This window comes from Globicephala melas, chromosome 15 (genome assembly GCF_963455315.2).
Source record: "Globicephala melas chromosome 15, mGloMel1.2, whole genome shotgun sequence".
In the NCBI taxonomy this organism is placed as follows: Eukaryota; Metazoa; Chordata; class Mammalia; order Artiodactyla; family Delphinidae; genus Globicephala; species Globicephala melas.
The window spans coordinates 22,295,439-22,312,419 of NC_083328.1; the positions used below are offsets into that span (position 1 = coordinate 22,295,439).

At 45.9% G+C, this 16,981-nt stretch overlaps 1 protein-coding gene across 1 annotated transcript in view; it reads left to right on the forward strand.

The window, feature by feature from the left end:
* The first annotated feature begins 6,049 nt into the window (after positions 1-6,049).
* The window catches only part of PDILT (protein disulfide isomerase like, testis expressed), a 45,948-nt gene continuing 35,016 nt past the window's right edge, over positions 6,050-16,981 (forward strand). Inside the window, exons 1-2 of the mRNA XM_030847168.2 lie at positions 6,050-6,113; positions 15,053-15,261. Coding sequence (XP_030703028.2) covers positions 15,060-15,261 — 202 coding nt within the window. The 5' untranslated portion in view covers positions 6,050-6,113; positions 15,053-15,059. The remainder of the gene's footprint in view (positions 6,114-15,052; positions 15,262-16,981) is intronic.

Here is a 16,981-nt window from a genome sequence, read left to right on the forward strand (position 1 = left end):
GCCTCTCACTGTTGTGGCCTCTACCGTTGTGGAGCACAGGCTCTGGACGCGCAGGCTCAGCGGCCATGGCCCTCTGCAGCACGTGGGATCTTCCCAGACCTGGGCACAAACCCATGTCCCCTGCATAGGCAGGCAGACTCTCAACCACTGTGCCACCAGGGAAGCCCTAGCAAACACTTTTTGTTTGTTTTTGTTCGTTTGTTTTATTTTGTTTATTTCTTTTATTTAACACTTTTTTGTTTCTGTTTTGTTTTTGTTTTTAACTGTGTCACTCTGTGTGAAGTGGTGTCTCATTGTGGTTGGGATTTTATTCCCCTAATGAATAAAGATGTCGAGCATTTTGCCATGTGTATATTGGCCATTTGTTTATATTCTTTAGAGAAGTGCCTATTTGAATCCTAAGCCAATATTTTAATTGGGTTATTTATCTTTTTATTGTTGAGTTTGAATTCTTTATATATTGCAGATATGTGCAACATATATATAGGTGTGTACATATATATGATTTATATATGTATATCAGATATGTGATTTGCAAATATTTTCTCCCATTCTGTGGGCTATCTTTTCACTTTGATCTACAAATACTAGACATTTTCATGAAGTTTGATTTATTTATTGTCTTTCATTGCTTATGTTTTAGAAACCATTACCTAATTCAGGATATGCACTTATATTTTCTTCTAAGAATTTTATAGTTTTTGCTCCTTCATTTAGGTCATTGATCCATTTTTGAGTTAATTCTTGTATGCAGTGTGAGGTAGGGACCACATTCATTGTTTGCATGTGAATATCCAGTTGTGCCAGCACCATTAATTGGAAGGACAATTCTTTCCCCATTGAATTTTCTTGGCACCTTTGTTGAAAACCGATTGACCATAGATTTATGGGTATATTTCTGGATTCTTAAGTCTATCTCATTCATCCATGCCAATCTTTATGCCAGTACCACATTGCCTTCTTTTCTTTTTCCCACACAGTCTTGATTACTGTAACTTCGTAGTAGGCTTTGAAATGAGGAAGTGTGTATATACCAGTTTTGTGTTCCTTTTTCAAGATTGTTTTGGTTATTATGGGTCCCTTGCATTTCCACAGGGCTCTATGGACAAGACTGTCTATTCTGCAAAGAGGTCTACTGGAATTTTTGTAAAGCTTACATTGAGTATGTAGATCACTTTGGGATGTATTGTCATTTTTTTGCAACTTTATAATTTCTGCCTTAATGGCAATTAAGGGTTTAAAAGTGCAGTTCTACTTATTCATACTATTCCTTTATAAAAGGCAGACTTCAGGTAAGCTTTTAAATGCATGCATAATATAGAGGCTATTATTTTCTGTCAGTTCTTTGTTCCTGAAAGTCAAACATCAGATGTGTTTTAAACTTCTGTCAGAATAGTCATGAAGGATATGTCACTTTTACATAATGAGGTAATATCTCAGGGGTGTGCTCACTGAGATACACCAAAATCGTAACAAGTTTTTCTTTAATAAATATTTCCTGGATTACTCTAGCCTTTGGCTAGTTTCTAGAGTTCTGAAAAGTTGATTATGACCACTTTTCTAAGGTTTTTATTGCTGCTATTTTGGAGAAGAAAAATTTTAGAAAGTCCTTATTCCATCCTTTTTTCTGACTTAACCCTGTCTGTTTGATTTTTTTCATTAGAAGAAGTCTTCTAAGGATGAGCCTAGTGTAGGCTCGCTCTGCTTACACTCTGTAGACAGGAAAGGAGCTCCCCGACTCCATCTCTTATTTCTCATTTAATTCACACAGCTCCAAATGGCATGAGTCCCTTTTTATAGGTTAGAAAACTGAGATCCAAGGAGCCTAGGGATTTGCTCAAGGTCACACTTCAAGCGGATGAACCACATCTACTTGCTAGCAAAGCTTGCTTTTACATCTCAGTCATTCTCACACCACCTCCATGAATTTTGCCATATCCACTAACAGTAGACTGTTATTACATCTACTCACAGTAGTACTTGTCTCATCTTTTTTTAAAAACAATCTCTTCTTAAAATTAACATAAATAAATTTCTTTGAGATAAAGTTTATATTCTCCTACTACAAATAAAAAGTACCTTTAACATAGAATTCGGAGAGAGGCACAACAGACACATAAGGAAGGGAAAATGAAGAAGGAAGCAAATGCACAGAGACACCCGAAGAAATAGAGATCATCTGAATTCAATTCTGTGTATCTGCTGTGATCTGTGAAAAGCCTTGAGCCTTAGCCAAGCTCTCTCCTTATTTAAAAGGGATGTGCGTGACGTGAGGAAGATACTGAAAACAGACTAGGAGTCATACAAAACTTTCTCCTTCACTTGCTCGAATGATCGGAAGGGAATCAAAAGGGGCGTAACTCTCTCCCTGTGTGATCTGGGCTCAGGAATGTGAGACACACTAGCGATTGGGCAAGGGTGTCTAAGGCTCAAAGACTTGGTCATAATTGTTCTTCTAAGGTTAAATGCTAACAGTTTAAATTTTAGGACTTGAGAAACTCCCAAGTCAAAATGTCCACATGTCTTGTAGCCCTGAGTCTCACTGGGGTGCCCAAGCGTGGACGGAATCTGATGCTCAAGATGGACCCTGGGGGCTTCCCTGGTGGCACAGTGGTTGGGAGTCCGCCTGCCGGTGCGGGGGACGTGGGTTCGGGCCCCGGTCCAGGGGGATCCCACGTGCCGTGGAGCGGCTGGGCTCGTGCGCCGCAGCTGCTGAGCCTGTGCTCTGGAGCCCGCAAGCCGCAACTACTGAGCCCGCGTGCTACGACTGCTGGGGCCCGTGCGCCTAGGGCCTGTGCTCTGCGACGGGAGGGGCCGCCGCGGTGGGAAGCCTGCGCACCGCAATGAAGAGTAGCCCCTGCTCACCACAACTAGAGAAAGCCCACACACAACAACGAAAAACCGATGTTGCCAAAAATAAATAAATAAATAAATAAATTAAAAAAAAAAAAAAAGATGGACCCTGGGACACAGTGAGCTTCACTCTTTCCAGCTGACTCCACACGTCCAGCACATCATGGGCAAAGTTGAAGTACTCAGGCACTGGCTGTCTGCCCAGGCTGATGATTTCCCAGGTGGCCACAATCTTCTGAGGGACAGGTAGAGGTGGCAGCTGCCCATGAGACACACAGATACCCCAGGCATTTCTCAGAGCCTGGAGGACCAGTCCTCTGAGCCATAGCCTCGTGTTGCCTCCTGCCTATCACCAAAGAGGAGAGAGAGCATCGTCGTGAATTCTGGGCTTCAGGGAGACTCTGAGGTTGGAGAGAAGCTTGTGGTCAGCCCTAGGGTGAGCATGGCACATATCGGCTTGTAGAGCAGAGTCCTGGGCTTTAGTCTGAGTTGCATGGTGTGATTTTGATCATTTCTCCTCCCTGGACATGAGGTCTAGCCCTTCCACCTCTGCTGCCCGTGGATCTCTGTGGATCTGAGCGCAGGAACTCAGAGCCTGCTTCCCAAGGCTCAGTCCTCCAAAGCGAATCCCTCCAAAAGCCTTTAGCGAATCCTGAACTGGCCTGACAATGCGAAAGAGGACTCCAGGGCAGCACTCTCCAGAAGAAATGTGATGCGAACCACACGTACTCGTGTAATACACAATTCTCTGCTAGTTTCATTCAAAAAAGTAAAAAGAAACAGGTGAAATTCACTATAATGCATTTTATTTAACTAGCTATATCCTATAATTTCAACATGTAATCAATATCAGAAATTATTAGAGAAATTATTTTACATTTTTTGTTGTTGTTGTTCTTAATTCTTTGAAATCCAATGTGCGTTTTACACTTACAGACACACTTCAGTTTAGACCAGCCCCATTCAAATGCTCAAGAGCTCCACGTGGCTAGTGGCTACTGTATTGGACAGAGAAGTTATAGTGCCCGGCTCTTCAGAGTGTGGCCTAGGGACCAAGGACCTCAGCGTCACCTGGGAACAGGTTACAAAGGCAGAACTTTAGACCCCACCCTCGACCTGTGGAATTAGAATCTGCATTTTAACAGGAACTCCAGGTGAGCCGAGCACGTTCAAGTTTGAGAAGCGAAGCAGTGGCCTCGGGACTGTCTCCCCAGTTTCTTTCCGCCAAGTTCCTCTTGGTAATAATAATAATAGAATATGGGAGTAATAAATGCCATGGACTAAATGTCTGTGTCCCCCCCCAAATTCGTATGTTAAATCCTAACCCCCAATGCAATAGTGTGAGGAGGCTGGACTGCTGGTGGGCGATTAGGTCATGAGGGTGGAGTCCTTATGAAAGAGACCCCAGAGAGCTCCCTGTTGCTTCTTCTTGCTGAGGATACAGCTCTGAACCAGGAAGCACGCCCTCACCGGACACCAATCTGCCCACGGTGCCTTGATCTTGCACTTCCCAGCCTCTAGAACTGTGAGAAACAAATGTTGTTTAAACCACCCAGTATACGGTATTTTTGTTCTAGCAGCCCAAACAGACGAAGACAATAATCAACAATAATAATGTGTCATGGTAACGGGAAAAGCAATAATAACTGTCATCTACTGAAGGCTTACTGTGTATTAAGCATTTGAAAAGTGCTTTATAGTTCCTTAAATCCTCATAACAACTGTATGATGTGTTATATTCTCTATTTTATACATAAAGTGAGGCTTGGAGGGGAAAAGGGACTTCCAGGTCTCACCTCCCAGAAAGCTAGACCCCAGCTTCTGCTGTGGCCACCAGCCCTGCAACAGGGGTCGGCGTGTGAGGCAGGACTTCCTTTCCCTCACCTCCCTCCCCAACCCCTCACCTCTCCTGAACTCTGCCCCAAGCCCTTTCCTCTGCCTTTCACTCCTGGATTCTGGGGGCCCCTTGAGAGCAGATAATTAGAATCCCAGTCCTCCTTCCCAAGTGCGCAGCGCCATTTCAGGCCCTGTCCTCTTCAGGCTTAATCAGGAAAGGCCTCAGGGGCAGCTGACACCCCCTGCTGAAGGATTTCTCTCCACAGTGCCTTGTTCTTGAACCCAGGAAGTGAGAAGACTTCTAGGTTTTGCTTCAGCTGAATGCAGGCCTTAATGCCTGTAAACATTCGGGCTCCTGGGAACGCCAGTAAAGGCAATTTGCTAACTCAGTCTCCCTCGGGAACTTTGGCCCCAAACGCAGCCAAGAGAAGGCAGAGCCCGAAGCCAGCAGGGGCCACGTGGCTTCAGCTGGTCAGCACACTTGAGCCAGCGGGCACGGCCCCGCCACCTGGGAGATAGTACTCCAGCCCCAGCGCCTGCTGGGGGTCCGGACCTAGGGGATATTTTCCCTGAAAATTCAGGTCATCATCTAATCCAAAAAGAGAACAGGAACTTTATTATATTGTAGCAGAAAGGAGACAACAGTGACAATAATATAAATCAAATCACGTCCCTTTTCTGCGCAAAACCCTCTAGAGACAGGAAGTAGATTGGCAGTTGGCTGGAGCAAATGGGCACAGGAATCTCTTTGTTGGAAATTTTCTAAATTTGGAGTGTGGTCAGAGCTGCACAACTCTGTAAACTTAGTAAAAGAAATTAATAGGGATACAAATAATTGTACACTTGAAATGAGTGAATTTTTGATACGTAAATTATACTTAAATAAAGCTACTAAAAAGAACAAAGTCTCCTCTGGCTCCTTGTGTCGCTCAAAGGCAAAGTCTGGAAGACAGCTGTCACCTGGCTCGCTGGGCTGCAGCCACAGTGGTCTCCCTGTGGCTTTGAAGTCCTGGCTTGGGATGGGGTTGTTGGTAAAGTGCTTCTCTGAGAACAAAAACTGCACAAGTGACTTGTAGTGTTTGCCAGTATCTACGGTTAAAAGTTCCCACCATGGCCAGTTTTGATTCCTACCAGTTTCAACTTATCAAAGTTTAACAACCGGCCTGCAAAGTTTCTGAATATTAAGAGCCTCTCAGGTGGCCCTTCAGGCCGGCTCCAGCCAGCACTGATTCAGGCCTTCTTGCGGGCTCCTCCGCCAGGACGCTCCATCCACATGGCTCACTGCCTTGCCACCCACAGGGCTCAGCTCATGGACCTTCAACCAACTGCCTCATCGAAAGTGGAACCCTCTCCCATCTGACACTTCCTGCCCGCCATTCTCTGCTTGACCTTCCTCCCCAGGATTTATCACTTTCTAACATTCAGTATGTTTTCTTTTACTTTTTATAAATTTATCTTATTTATTTATTTTTGGCTGCGTCGGGTCTTCGCGTGGCTTTCTCCAGTTGCGGCGAGCGGGGGTTACTCTTCCTCGTGGTGCGCGGGCTTCTCATTGCGGTGGCTTCTCTTGTTGTGGAGCACGGGCTCTAGGCGTGCGGGCTCCAGTAGCTGTGGCTCGCGGGCTCTAGAGCGCAGGCTCAGTAGTTGTGGCGCATGGGCTTAGTTGCCCCGTGGCATGTGGGATCTTCCCGGACCAGGGCTCGAACCCGTGTCCCCTGCATTGGCAGGCGGATTCTTAACCACTGTGTCACCAGGGAAGCCCTCAGTATATTTTAAAACATGTTTTTATTTTTTCCAGCTTTATTGAGTGATGGCTGACAAATGCAGTTGTATATTCTTAAGGTGTACGTTGTGCTGGTTTGATACATGTGCGCATGGTGTAAATGATTACTGGGACAGGGTTTCCTGCCTTGCAGGTACTATGCTACTCACTTTGCATGTATCATCTCGTCTAACAGTCCTCCTAGGTGTTGTATGCCATTTTACTGGGGAGGAAACTGAGCCTTAGAAAGCATGAGTGACATGCCTGAGACCACACAGCTGCTTAGGAACAGAGCTGGCATCCAAATTCCAATCTGTAGGCACCTTTGATGCCACACCCAGGACCCCATAGTGTGTTTTGTTTCTGGCCCTTCTTGTGATCTCCAGCCCTCCTCCCCCCACTCAGCATGGGCAGGGCAAGGCCCCCTCTTACTCAACAATGGCCTATTCTGCTCCAGGGCCAGAACCCCAGAACTCAGAACATTGCTGCTGAGGATGTTCTGGCCTCAGTGTGTCCAGGAAGGGACTCCACTTCTGCCTCTAGATTTACACCCAGCTGCCTTCGGGTCCTGCTCTGGTCGCAAAGGGAAGCCAGAAGCCTGCTCTTCAGGCGTGAACTTCCCTCCTCAAGGGCCACAGAGTGTGCTGCCCTGGCCCTGGCTTGGCCCCAGTGGGCCTGAGAAAAACCAGGCTTCCTGCAGGTATGAGCTTGAGTGAAAATGGCAATTCTGACTGAAGGGCCCTGCCCTGGCAGCCTTCCTTCTGCCAAGAAGGTTATAAATTTAAGTGTGAATTTCAGCATAAATGGCTACACATTAGGGTCACCAAGGGGGCTTAAAAAAAAAAAAAAGAAAAAGATGCCCAGACTCACCAGACCCTAGATCAATGAAATTGAATCCAATGTGTTTGGAGATTGAAATGCACAATCATGATTGAGAACCACTGAAACAGACCATGGGGTTTGTGTGATTATTTAGGTTATTTGTTCATTCATTAATTCGACATACATCGAGCTCCAGATCTGGGCCAGGCACCATTCTAGGAGGAGGGGAAACAGCCCTGAACAAAGGCTCTTATATTAAAAAGTTAGAGATATAAACAAGATGCACTCAGAAGTAATAATACAAAATTGGAAGCAAGCAGGGGTAATGTAACTGACAGTGCTCAAAGCTGAGGTTGGGGAGACAGAGTGGCCTGGAGAGACCCCTCTGAGTTGCTGGTGTTTGTACCGGGACACTTCAGAAAAGGCTGAATGAAGATAAGGTAAGGGGTTCCAGGCAGAGGCAAAGGCCCTGAGGCAGGATGTGCTTGAGGAGAGGAAAGGAGACCAGCATGCCTGGTGCCCTGTGAGTGGGGGGAGAGAATGCAGTGCCAGCGTCAGAGGGGAAAAGGGCTGTGGAGGCCAGAGCTGGCCAGAGAGAACACACACAGGGTTGGGTTGTCTGAGACGACAAGCCATGGACCTTTTAGTAAGACAGCAATGTGATCTACATTATGTTTAAAAAGAAAATTGCTAACTGCTGTGTGAGGACTGAATTGGGGGAGCAAAGAGAATAAGTAGAGGGATCAGAAAGGAGGCTACTGCTCCAGCTGGATGAGGGCCGGCGGTGCTGGGACAGGGGCCCTGTCTATGGAACGCTGGTGGAGACAGCACACACTCAGTGGTCAGTGTACTGGTTGGCAGGTAGGAAGCCCCTCCGTGTTAGCTCTTCTTATTCTCAGTCTTATTAATAAAGGTTTCCCATCACAGCACTCCCCTGGAGTAGGTGGTGGGGGGAGGATTCTGGAATCTGTGGGACTGGGGCAGACGGTGCCTGAGGAGACACAGAGGGGCAGCAAGGGATGCCCGGCCAGAAGGGCAGGTACAGGGGGAACTGAGGTCCACAGGCCCAGAGAACAGAGGGGCCCAGGTGGGGCTGAGGGAACAGTGCCAGGGGTTGAGCCAGAATGTGGTCCGGAGTTTGACGGGAGCCCCGTGATGAGGTAGGACGGCGCTGTGGCCACAGTCAGTTTCAGGAGAGAGTGCAGGAGGGAGAGAGAGACAGAGACAGAGACAGAGAGATTACTCTCCCTGCCACCCCGCATCTACAACCTGCTCCCACAAAGGCAAATATTTCACTTCTTTGCTCCTTTCAGTAAAATGTCAGCTTCTGAGTGAGGCTTTCTACGTGACCCTATTTAAAATGTCAATACCCCCCTCACCTTATCCCTTTCAAATTTTCTCTGATTTACTTTTTCTCCTTAGCACTTAGCAGCATGTGACATACTCAGTATTCTTTCTATCTCATTCACTTGTTCCCTCTTCTAGAATATAAGCTCCATGGATGCAAGAACTATTGTCTGTTTTGTTCACTTCTGTACCTAGAATGGCACTTAGCACACATGAAGACCTTAAAAAATGTTTGATGAATGAACAAACGAACGAATGAGTGATTGAGTGGATGAATGAATGATCAGGAGTTGGGAAGACTGAAGTGGGCATAGTCTGATGGTGGAGGGCTTTCTGCACAGCTCAAGGGGCTCGAGCTCCATCCCGTGAGACCTGGGGCTCTGAAAGTGTTTCCAGCCAGCAGGAAACCTGGCTCTTCCCTCTCGGGGGGTCTCGTACTTCTCCCTCCCCGTGAATTGACCAGGCGTCCCTGGGAATCCTGTGTCAAAGACCTGTGAGGGGAGAGCGTGGTAGGGCAGCTTCCACTGCCTCGGCTGCTCTCAGATGCTGGGTCACCCGCTGGGTTGGGGGGAGGGCGCGGCAGCACAGGTCTCCAGAGTTGGAGATGAGACCCCAGGCCCAGGCTTCCCGTCCCTCTGACAAGTGTTATCCAGATCTCTCAGAGAGGGTCTAACAACCTCAGGTCTTGAGGTTTCTTTCCGAAAGGCCTATTGGCACTTTTGCAAATCCCTCCCGCCCCTGCCAAACAAGAGATTCTGTGTGTCAAGGGGTTTGGAAGGGGTCGCCGATAGTCAGTTGCAGGAAGGTTCTGGGTGGCCCTCACTGCCTTATGTTCACATAACTGAGAAGTGGTTATTCTAGTGATTTTCTGTAAAATAAAATTAACTCTCTAGTACTTTGATGTCTCCATCTAGGCAAAGAACTTATGTTCACATAACTGAGAAGTGGTTATTCTAGTGATTTTCTGTAAAATAAAATTAACTCTCTAGTACTTTGATGTCTCCATCTAGGCAAAGAACTTCTAGATGACTCTTTCTTTTGCAAGTAAATGATTCAATGAACAAATAAACAGGTGCCAACCGGAGAATGGCACTCGCCACCCAGTTCCACAAGAATTACGTCATTAGTCACTGCGGCGGCTGACCTTAAACGCACCCTGAAAGGAGTTCAGGGCAAAGATGAGGAATGAGGCCCTCTGTGGTCTGGGAAAACCGGCAGAACAGGACTTCAGATAGTTAGATATTTTCAGGAGAAATTTTTATGGACACAATTTCTTGCATCTTCCCATACTTAGAAAAGCACTAAAACCAATAACTAGGGCTTTGGTTCCTTGCCGAGATGTGTGTTTGATTGCATGTACTCCTTCACCAAAATGACGTATATACTGACCTCCCCCCTTACACCTTCTGAGCAGTTTCTCAGAGCCATCTGAGAGGCTGTCCCCCTAGGCTATAGTCCTCAACAAGACACTGAATAAGCTCAACTCACAGCTCTTATGCTGTGCGTTTTCTCCCAAGTCAACAAAGGTGAATTAATATTAGAAACAAAAGTTCCATCTAATAGTCATTGCGCTGTACCAGACTTACCCAGGACTAACGAGTGTCATGTTACCTGGTGGGCCGTGGGGCTCAGCAGTAGTGAGCCCTTTGGCTGAAATGCAGATGTGAATCATATATATGTACCACTTGTCTTTCCAGAAAACCAGGCTCTCCACCGACTTCATCCTTATCTCAACTCTCTCTGTATTGATTTTATCTGACCGTGTGGTTCTCAGCCTACAGGCTGCAGGACAGAGTTACCTGGAAGGCTTAAGAGACATGACAATCAATGACAATACGTGGATCTCAATTGGATTCTGATTTAAACAAACTTAAAACTTATGAAATAATCAGAGGAGTTTACTGTCTGGATATTTGATGTTATGGGAAATTGTAGTTAATTTTGTTAAGTGTGATAATGGTGTTGTGGTTATGTTTTATTATAAAATCTTCATGTTTTAGAGACTCATAATGAAATATTGATGGATGAAATAATATGATGCCTGGGACTGGCTTCAAAAATAATCCAGGGCAGGGAGTTGATGGGAGTATAAAAGAAATAAGATTGGTGATGACAATAACAGGTTGAGTGATGAGCTACCTTGGGGGTATGTTATACCATAGCATTCTATTTTTGTGTATGTTCAAAATTTTCCAAATAGAAAGTTAAAAAAAAGAATCATCTGGAGAGCTTTTAAAACCTACAGATATCTAGACCCCACCTTGAGCAACTTTTTTTTAATAGATCTTTGTTAGAGTATAATTGCTTCATAATACTGAGTTAGTTTCTGTTGTACAACAAAGTGAATCAGCCATATGCACACATACATCCCCATATCCCCTCCCTCTTGCGCCTCCCTCCCACCCTCCCTATCCCACCCCTCTAGGTCATGGCAAAGCACCGAGCTGATCTCCCTGTGCTATGTGCTGCTTCCCACTAGCTAACTATTTTACATTCGGTAGTGTATGTATGTCGATGCTACTCTCACTTTGCCCCAGCTTCCCCGTCCCACCACGTGCCCTTAAGTCCATCCTCTATGTCTACGTCTTTATTCCTGCCCTGCCCCTAGGTTCACCAGAACCATTTTTTTTTTTTAGATTCCATATATATGCGTTAGCATACGGTATTTGTTTTTCTCTTTCTGACTTACTTCACTCTGTAAGACAGACTCTAGGTCCATCCACCTCACTACAAATAACTCAATTTTGTTTCTTTTTATGGCTGAGTAATATTCCTTTGTATATATGTGCCACATCTTCTTTATCCATTCATCTGTCAATGGACACTTAGGTTGCTTCCATGTCTTGGCTATTGTAAATAGAGCTGCAATGAACATTGTGGTACATGACTCTTTCTGAATTATGGTTTTCTCAGGGTATATGCCCAGTAGTGGGATACCACTTACTGGGTCATATGGTAATTCTATTTTTCACTTTTTAAGGAACCTCCATACTGTTCTCCATAGTGGCTGTATCAATTTACATTTCCACCAACAGTGCAGGAGGGTTCCCTTTTCACCACACCCTCTCCAGCATTTATTGTTGCTAGATTTTTTGATAATGGCCATTCTGATCAGTGGGATACCTCACTGTAGTTTTGATTTACATTTCTCTAATAATTAGTGATGCTGAGCGTCTTTTCATGTGCCTCTTGGCCATCTGTATGTCTTCTTTAATTTTGAATTAATAGTCTAGGGTGAGAGGAGCATCAGTATTGCCTTAAAATCTCCCCAGAGAATTTTAATGTGAATCCAAGTTAAAGAAGTACTAATAAAGCACAAGTTCCTTATGAATCCTCACAACTACTCTGGGATACAGGACACTCACCCATCCTGCAGAGGAGGTGCTGTGCTTTGATAGTGGACTTTGCAAATCTGAGCATCTGTGACCACTTCCAAAGTCCAGAATATGAGGTACGGGCATGAGGGCAGTGTGCTATTGTGCTTTAGACCTGAGGGTAGCAAACTTTTCCTGCAGAGGGCCAGATAATAAATATTTTTGGCTTTGCTGGCCACACAGGGTCTCTGTTGCAACTACTTCACCCAGCGGTTGCGGTAAATGCAGCCATAGACGATAGTGACGGAACGGGCGTGGCTGTGATCCTCTAACACTGTGTTTATAAGAAGAGGCAGCAGGCCATAGTTTGCGACCCCTGGTTTAGACCATAGGCATGGGGCTCAGATACACCTGAGCTCAAGTCTCGCTCCTTCTTCTTGGATGGGTCCCCACCTTGTAAGGTGGGCATCAGAATTGGACCTACCTCACAGACGTGCTGTGAGGGTTAATGAGAGGATGAGTGTAAAGCTCAAATACCAGCTCACTACGTAGTGACTGATTTATTACTGTGGGCGGGCATGGGACTGGGGACTGGGTCTGCAGTGGTGCGCAAAAACAGACAGGGCTGGGGTTTCAGCACAGAGAAGGGACAGAAGGTAGGACCCCTTTCTCAGGACCCCAGAAGCATCAAAGCTCTTGCCACTCCTTCCCATTCTCCTCCCTCCTGTCAGGAAGGCACACTTTTATCTCCTTTGGGGAAGGTAACTGTTCCTTCTGTCAACATGTTCTTCCAAACCTAGAGTTTATAGCATAAACCTTTGAGTAGTCAAAAACCCTTTTCTTTCTGAAAAGCCCAGTTCTTGCAATTGGAGCTCTGGCTTGCAAGTGTCTTGTCCCTGCTGAGTTTCAAAGGCCTGTTTTGCAGCCCTAAACCAAAATCCGATTCTGTTCTCTCTTGCCAGCCTCGGTCCTCCCCTCTGAGACAGGATGTGATTGAATGGCGGATACCAGGGGTGGTGGTTGGGCGGAAGCCTCAGTTAGTGTCTCAAAACACTGTTCACTACATCAGTTTTGCAGGGGGACACTAGAGAGGCAGTACGTTATTGTGGTTAAGGGCATGGATTCTGTAGCTAGATTGCCTTGTTTAAAATCCTGACTCTGTCACTTATTAGCTGTGTGGCCTTGGGCAAGTCACTTAACCTCTATGTGCCTCATTTTATACTCACTAAATGGGGATTACAATATTACCATACTTACCTTGTAGAGTTGTCATAAGAGAGGTGATGACATGGAATGCATTAAAACAGCACCTGGTACATGACAAGTATGTTTAGCTACAGGTATTTATAAAATTTAGCACTTGAGAATTGATCACAATTCTTTATATATTAGACCAAAAATTACATTAGAAGATCTACTTTTTTTTTTTTTTTTTTTTTTTTTTTTTTTTTTGGCGGTACGCGGCCTCTCACTGTTGTGGCCTCTCCCGTTGCGGAGCACAGGCTCCGGACGCGCAGGCTCAGTGGCCATGGCTCACAGGCCTAGCTGCTCTGCGGCATGTGGGATCTTCCCGGACCGGGGCACGAACCTGTGTCCCCTGCATTGGCAGGCGGACTCTCAACCACTGCGCCACCAGGGAAGCCCTAGAAGATCTACTTTTAAAAAATCCTCAGATAGTGTGCCAAACATATTTCCCAGGGAAATGTCAAGTATCTATTCATTCATGTTCATTTTCCTATCATAAATGCCAGGTGCTAGGAATACAGCACTCAACGAAGGAATTCAGGTCCTTATACGTTTAATCTGAACTTGCTATATGTCTTCTTATTTAAAACACTTGGGTAGTCTGTATGCTACACAGGAAAATGGCTCTATGCTTGTGGAGAACATGCAAAGATCTGTGACAGTGATCCTATGCTTTAAATTATTAGGGAAAACCTATGTTATCAGGGAGAGTGGAACTTACAGAGAGGCAGCTGCTGACCCAAACCATTCTAACAGATAAGAATTGTAAAAAAAGATAAATAAATAAAAAGAAAAGAATGAGAAAAAAAGAGGAAAGGAAATCATGTTATAGATCTAATATGTACTCTTATCAGAAGGTATCTGGGGTATATTTCATCTCATTGAGTAAGACAATCGGAACAATGAACAGTACACATACCTAATTCCACTTATGTTTACATATGTACATTCAAATATACATTCATACGGGCATTTTCAACATCAGTAAAGATTCATTCCAAACTGTTAAGAGTCACTTTCTCAGGGGTGGTGTTATGGGAGAAATTTTTATTTTTTACTTAACATTTTTTTATTGTATTGCTTGGAATTTTTACAAGTGTGAATTATGGTGATTACTTTTTTTTTTTTTTTTTTTTTGGTGGTACGCGGGCCTCTCATTGTTGTGGCCTCTCCCGTTGCGGAGCACAGGTTCCGGATGCGCAGGCTCAGCGGCCATGGCTCACGGGCCCAGCCCCTCCGCGGCATGTGGGATCTTCCCGGACCGGGGCACGAACCCGCATCCCTTGCCTTGGCAGGCGGACTCTCAATCACTGCGCCACCAGGGAAGCCCCTATGGTGATTACTTTTAAAAGAAATATTTACACTTGAGAAAATTTGCTCAAAAATCCAATGGGGTACACTGTCAAGTAGTGAGCTGCCCATCAAAAGAGGTATTCAAGCAGGAGCTGGAGGAGCATGAAGCAGAGGCGGTGATAGGGATTGGACCAGTCATCTCTGAGACCCAGAGGCTCACCCTGGGATTCTGGACTGGGTTTCATATCAGAAAAATTCTCACCTAGTGTCCGGGGAGCCAGTGGGCTTGAGTGGCTGGCATGTGATTTGGCTTTCTGCTGCTGCAAGTGGGACCGTGCTCCTCTGAACTAACCCTGCGCCGTTTCCGTGGGCCCTGAGGTTAACCTAACGCTTTGCCTCTCCTTTGCCAGCTTGCTTTGCTGAGCTGTGGGCACTGCTAGGTGGGGCAGTGGGACATGCTCAGGCTATGTTCTCCACATCAGGACTGACCTGGCAGGGAAGGAGATGGGGAGAGAGTGATGACATGGAGCCCCACCACCTGTGTTGATAAGGGTTCTTGTTCTTGTTCCTGCCCCTGCAGGACAGCAATGGAGCTGCTCTGGATGTCTCTGCTGCTGGTGGCCTCTTGTGTCGGCACTGTCCAGGGCTCACCAGAGGTGGACGTCAAGGAAGCCAGCATCAACATGTCCCAGCCCTTGCACATTCTGGTGGAGAAAAACCTGATGGTGCTAACACCTGCCGGCCTGACCCAGATGCTGAATGAGACCCGCTTCTTGATGGTGCTCTTCCGTGAGTGTCCCTCACTCCTGGGCAGTGGGTGATGGGTGGGCTGAGACCTGCCCCCTTTCTCCTGGCAGCAAGAGGAGTTTTATTTATTTATTTATTTATTTTTGGCTGCACTAGGTCTTCGTTGCTGTGCGCGGACTTTAGTTGCGGCAAGCAGGGGTTACTCTTCGTTGTGGTGCGCGGGCTTCTCGTTGTGGTGGCTTCTCTTGTTGCAGAGCACGGGCTCTAGGCGCGTGGGCTTCAGTCATTGTGGCACGTGGACTCAGTAGTAGTGGCTCGGGGGCTCTAGAGCACAGTCTCAGTAGTTGTGGCTCATGGGCTTAGTTGCTCCATGGCAGGTGGGATCTTCCCGGACCAGGGCTTGATTCTGGACACGGGCACGTGTCCCGGACACGGGACACGGGCTTGATCTCGTGTCCCCTGCACTGGCAGGCAGATTCTTAACCACTGTGCCACCAGGGAAGTCCCCAGAGGAGTTTTAAATATTGCTAAACACATGAGAACACGTTTTAATAATAATTTTAAAAATAACATATATAATGTCATCCTCAATTTACAGATGAGAATACTGAGGTCCAGGGAAATTAAGCAATTTGCAAGATACTATGTTGCCACTCTTGTCTTGATTTGTATCTGGCTCCTCTGTCCCACTGAAGGCAAGAAGCCAGGATTTACCCTCAGGTGTCTTTACTATTCTGAACCTCAGTTTTCTCCTCTGTAAAATGGGCGTGAACATAAGGGCCACACTGGATGATTGTGAAGACTAAATAAGATCGCGTGTTAAGTTGCTGGGACACAGTTATGGGCACGCTCTTGAGAAAGACTTTTAGATCATCACCTCTACTGTCTGAAGTTTGCATGCCCACGCTTATTCTTTAGGCTTTGCATCAGCCCGCATTTTGATAGAGAGAGCAGACTTCTTTTTCCTGAGACATTGGCACAGACCTGTCTGTGCCTTGGGACAGGGTAGAAGGGGTTTTCCTAACAGTCACATAGTGAGCACTTACTGTGGGCCAGGCACTGTCCTTATAGCCCAGTAAATGTCATATACTCCTTACAATGACCCAGTGTGGCGCCACTATTTGTCTCCCTATTTTGGGACATTTCACAATTGAAATTGAATTTACATCTGCTCTTGAAAAAACAAAAGTTCTGGAAGCACTGGCTTACATTCCTGCAATGTGACAGTTGGCTGGAGCTGAATAACGATTTCCCGTTTTGATCAGAAAACATACTTGTCAGTTTACCACATCTTGGCTGGATAAGCCAATTCCACACAGTCACACCCCTGCCTCACTCCTCTGGTATCTGAGTTTGTGTCCCCTGCCTGAAATTCAGGCCTCTCAGCTCCTTCCTTAATCTTTGTCTCTTCTCATTTGATACATTCTCTCTGAGTGACGCCCCTTCAGTGGGGGAGTCGGGTAAGTGACAGTATCAGCAGCTCAGTTACCAGGGATCCCAGTGCTTCCTCAGCTGGCTTGTGCAGCTACTTCATAGCAACATAGAACAAAAACATTCTTGTTGTGCCCTTAACCTTGGTAGTTCACAGAAGGGAAAATCTAATTGGGTCATTTTGCCTCCATCCAATGTGGAGCATGGCTGTTGTGTAAAGTTCCATCAAAATTGTTCCAAGCCTCTGACTTCCATCCAGCTCAGGCTGTTAATGGTTTGTTTCCTTCAAAGTGTCAGGATGCATGCCTAATTTTACTTCAAGCCCATGGAG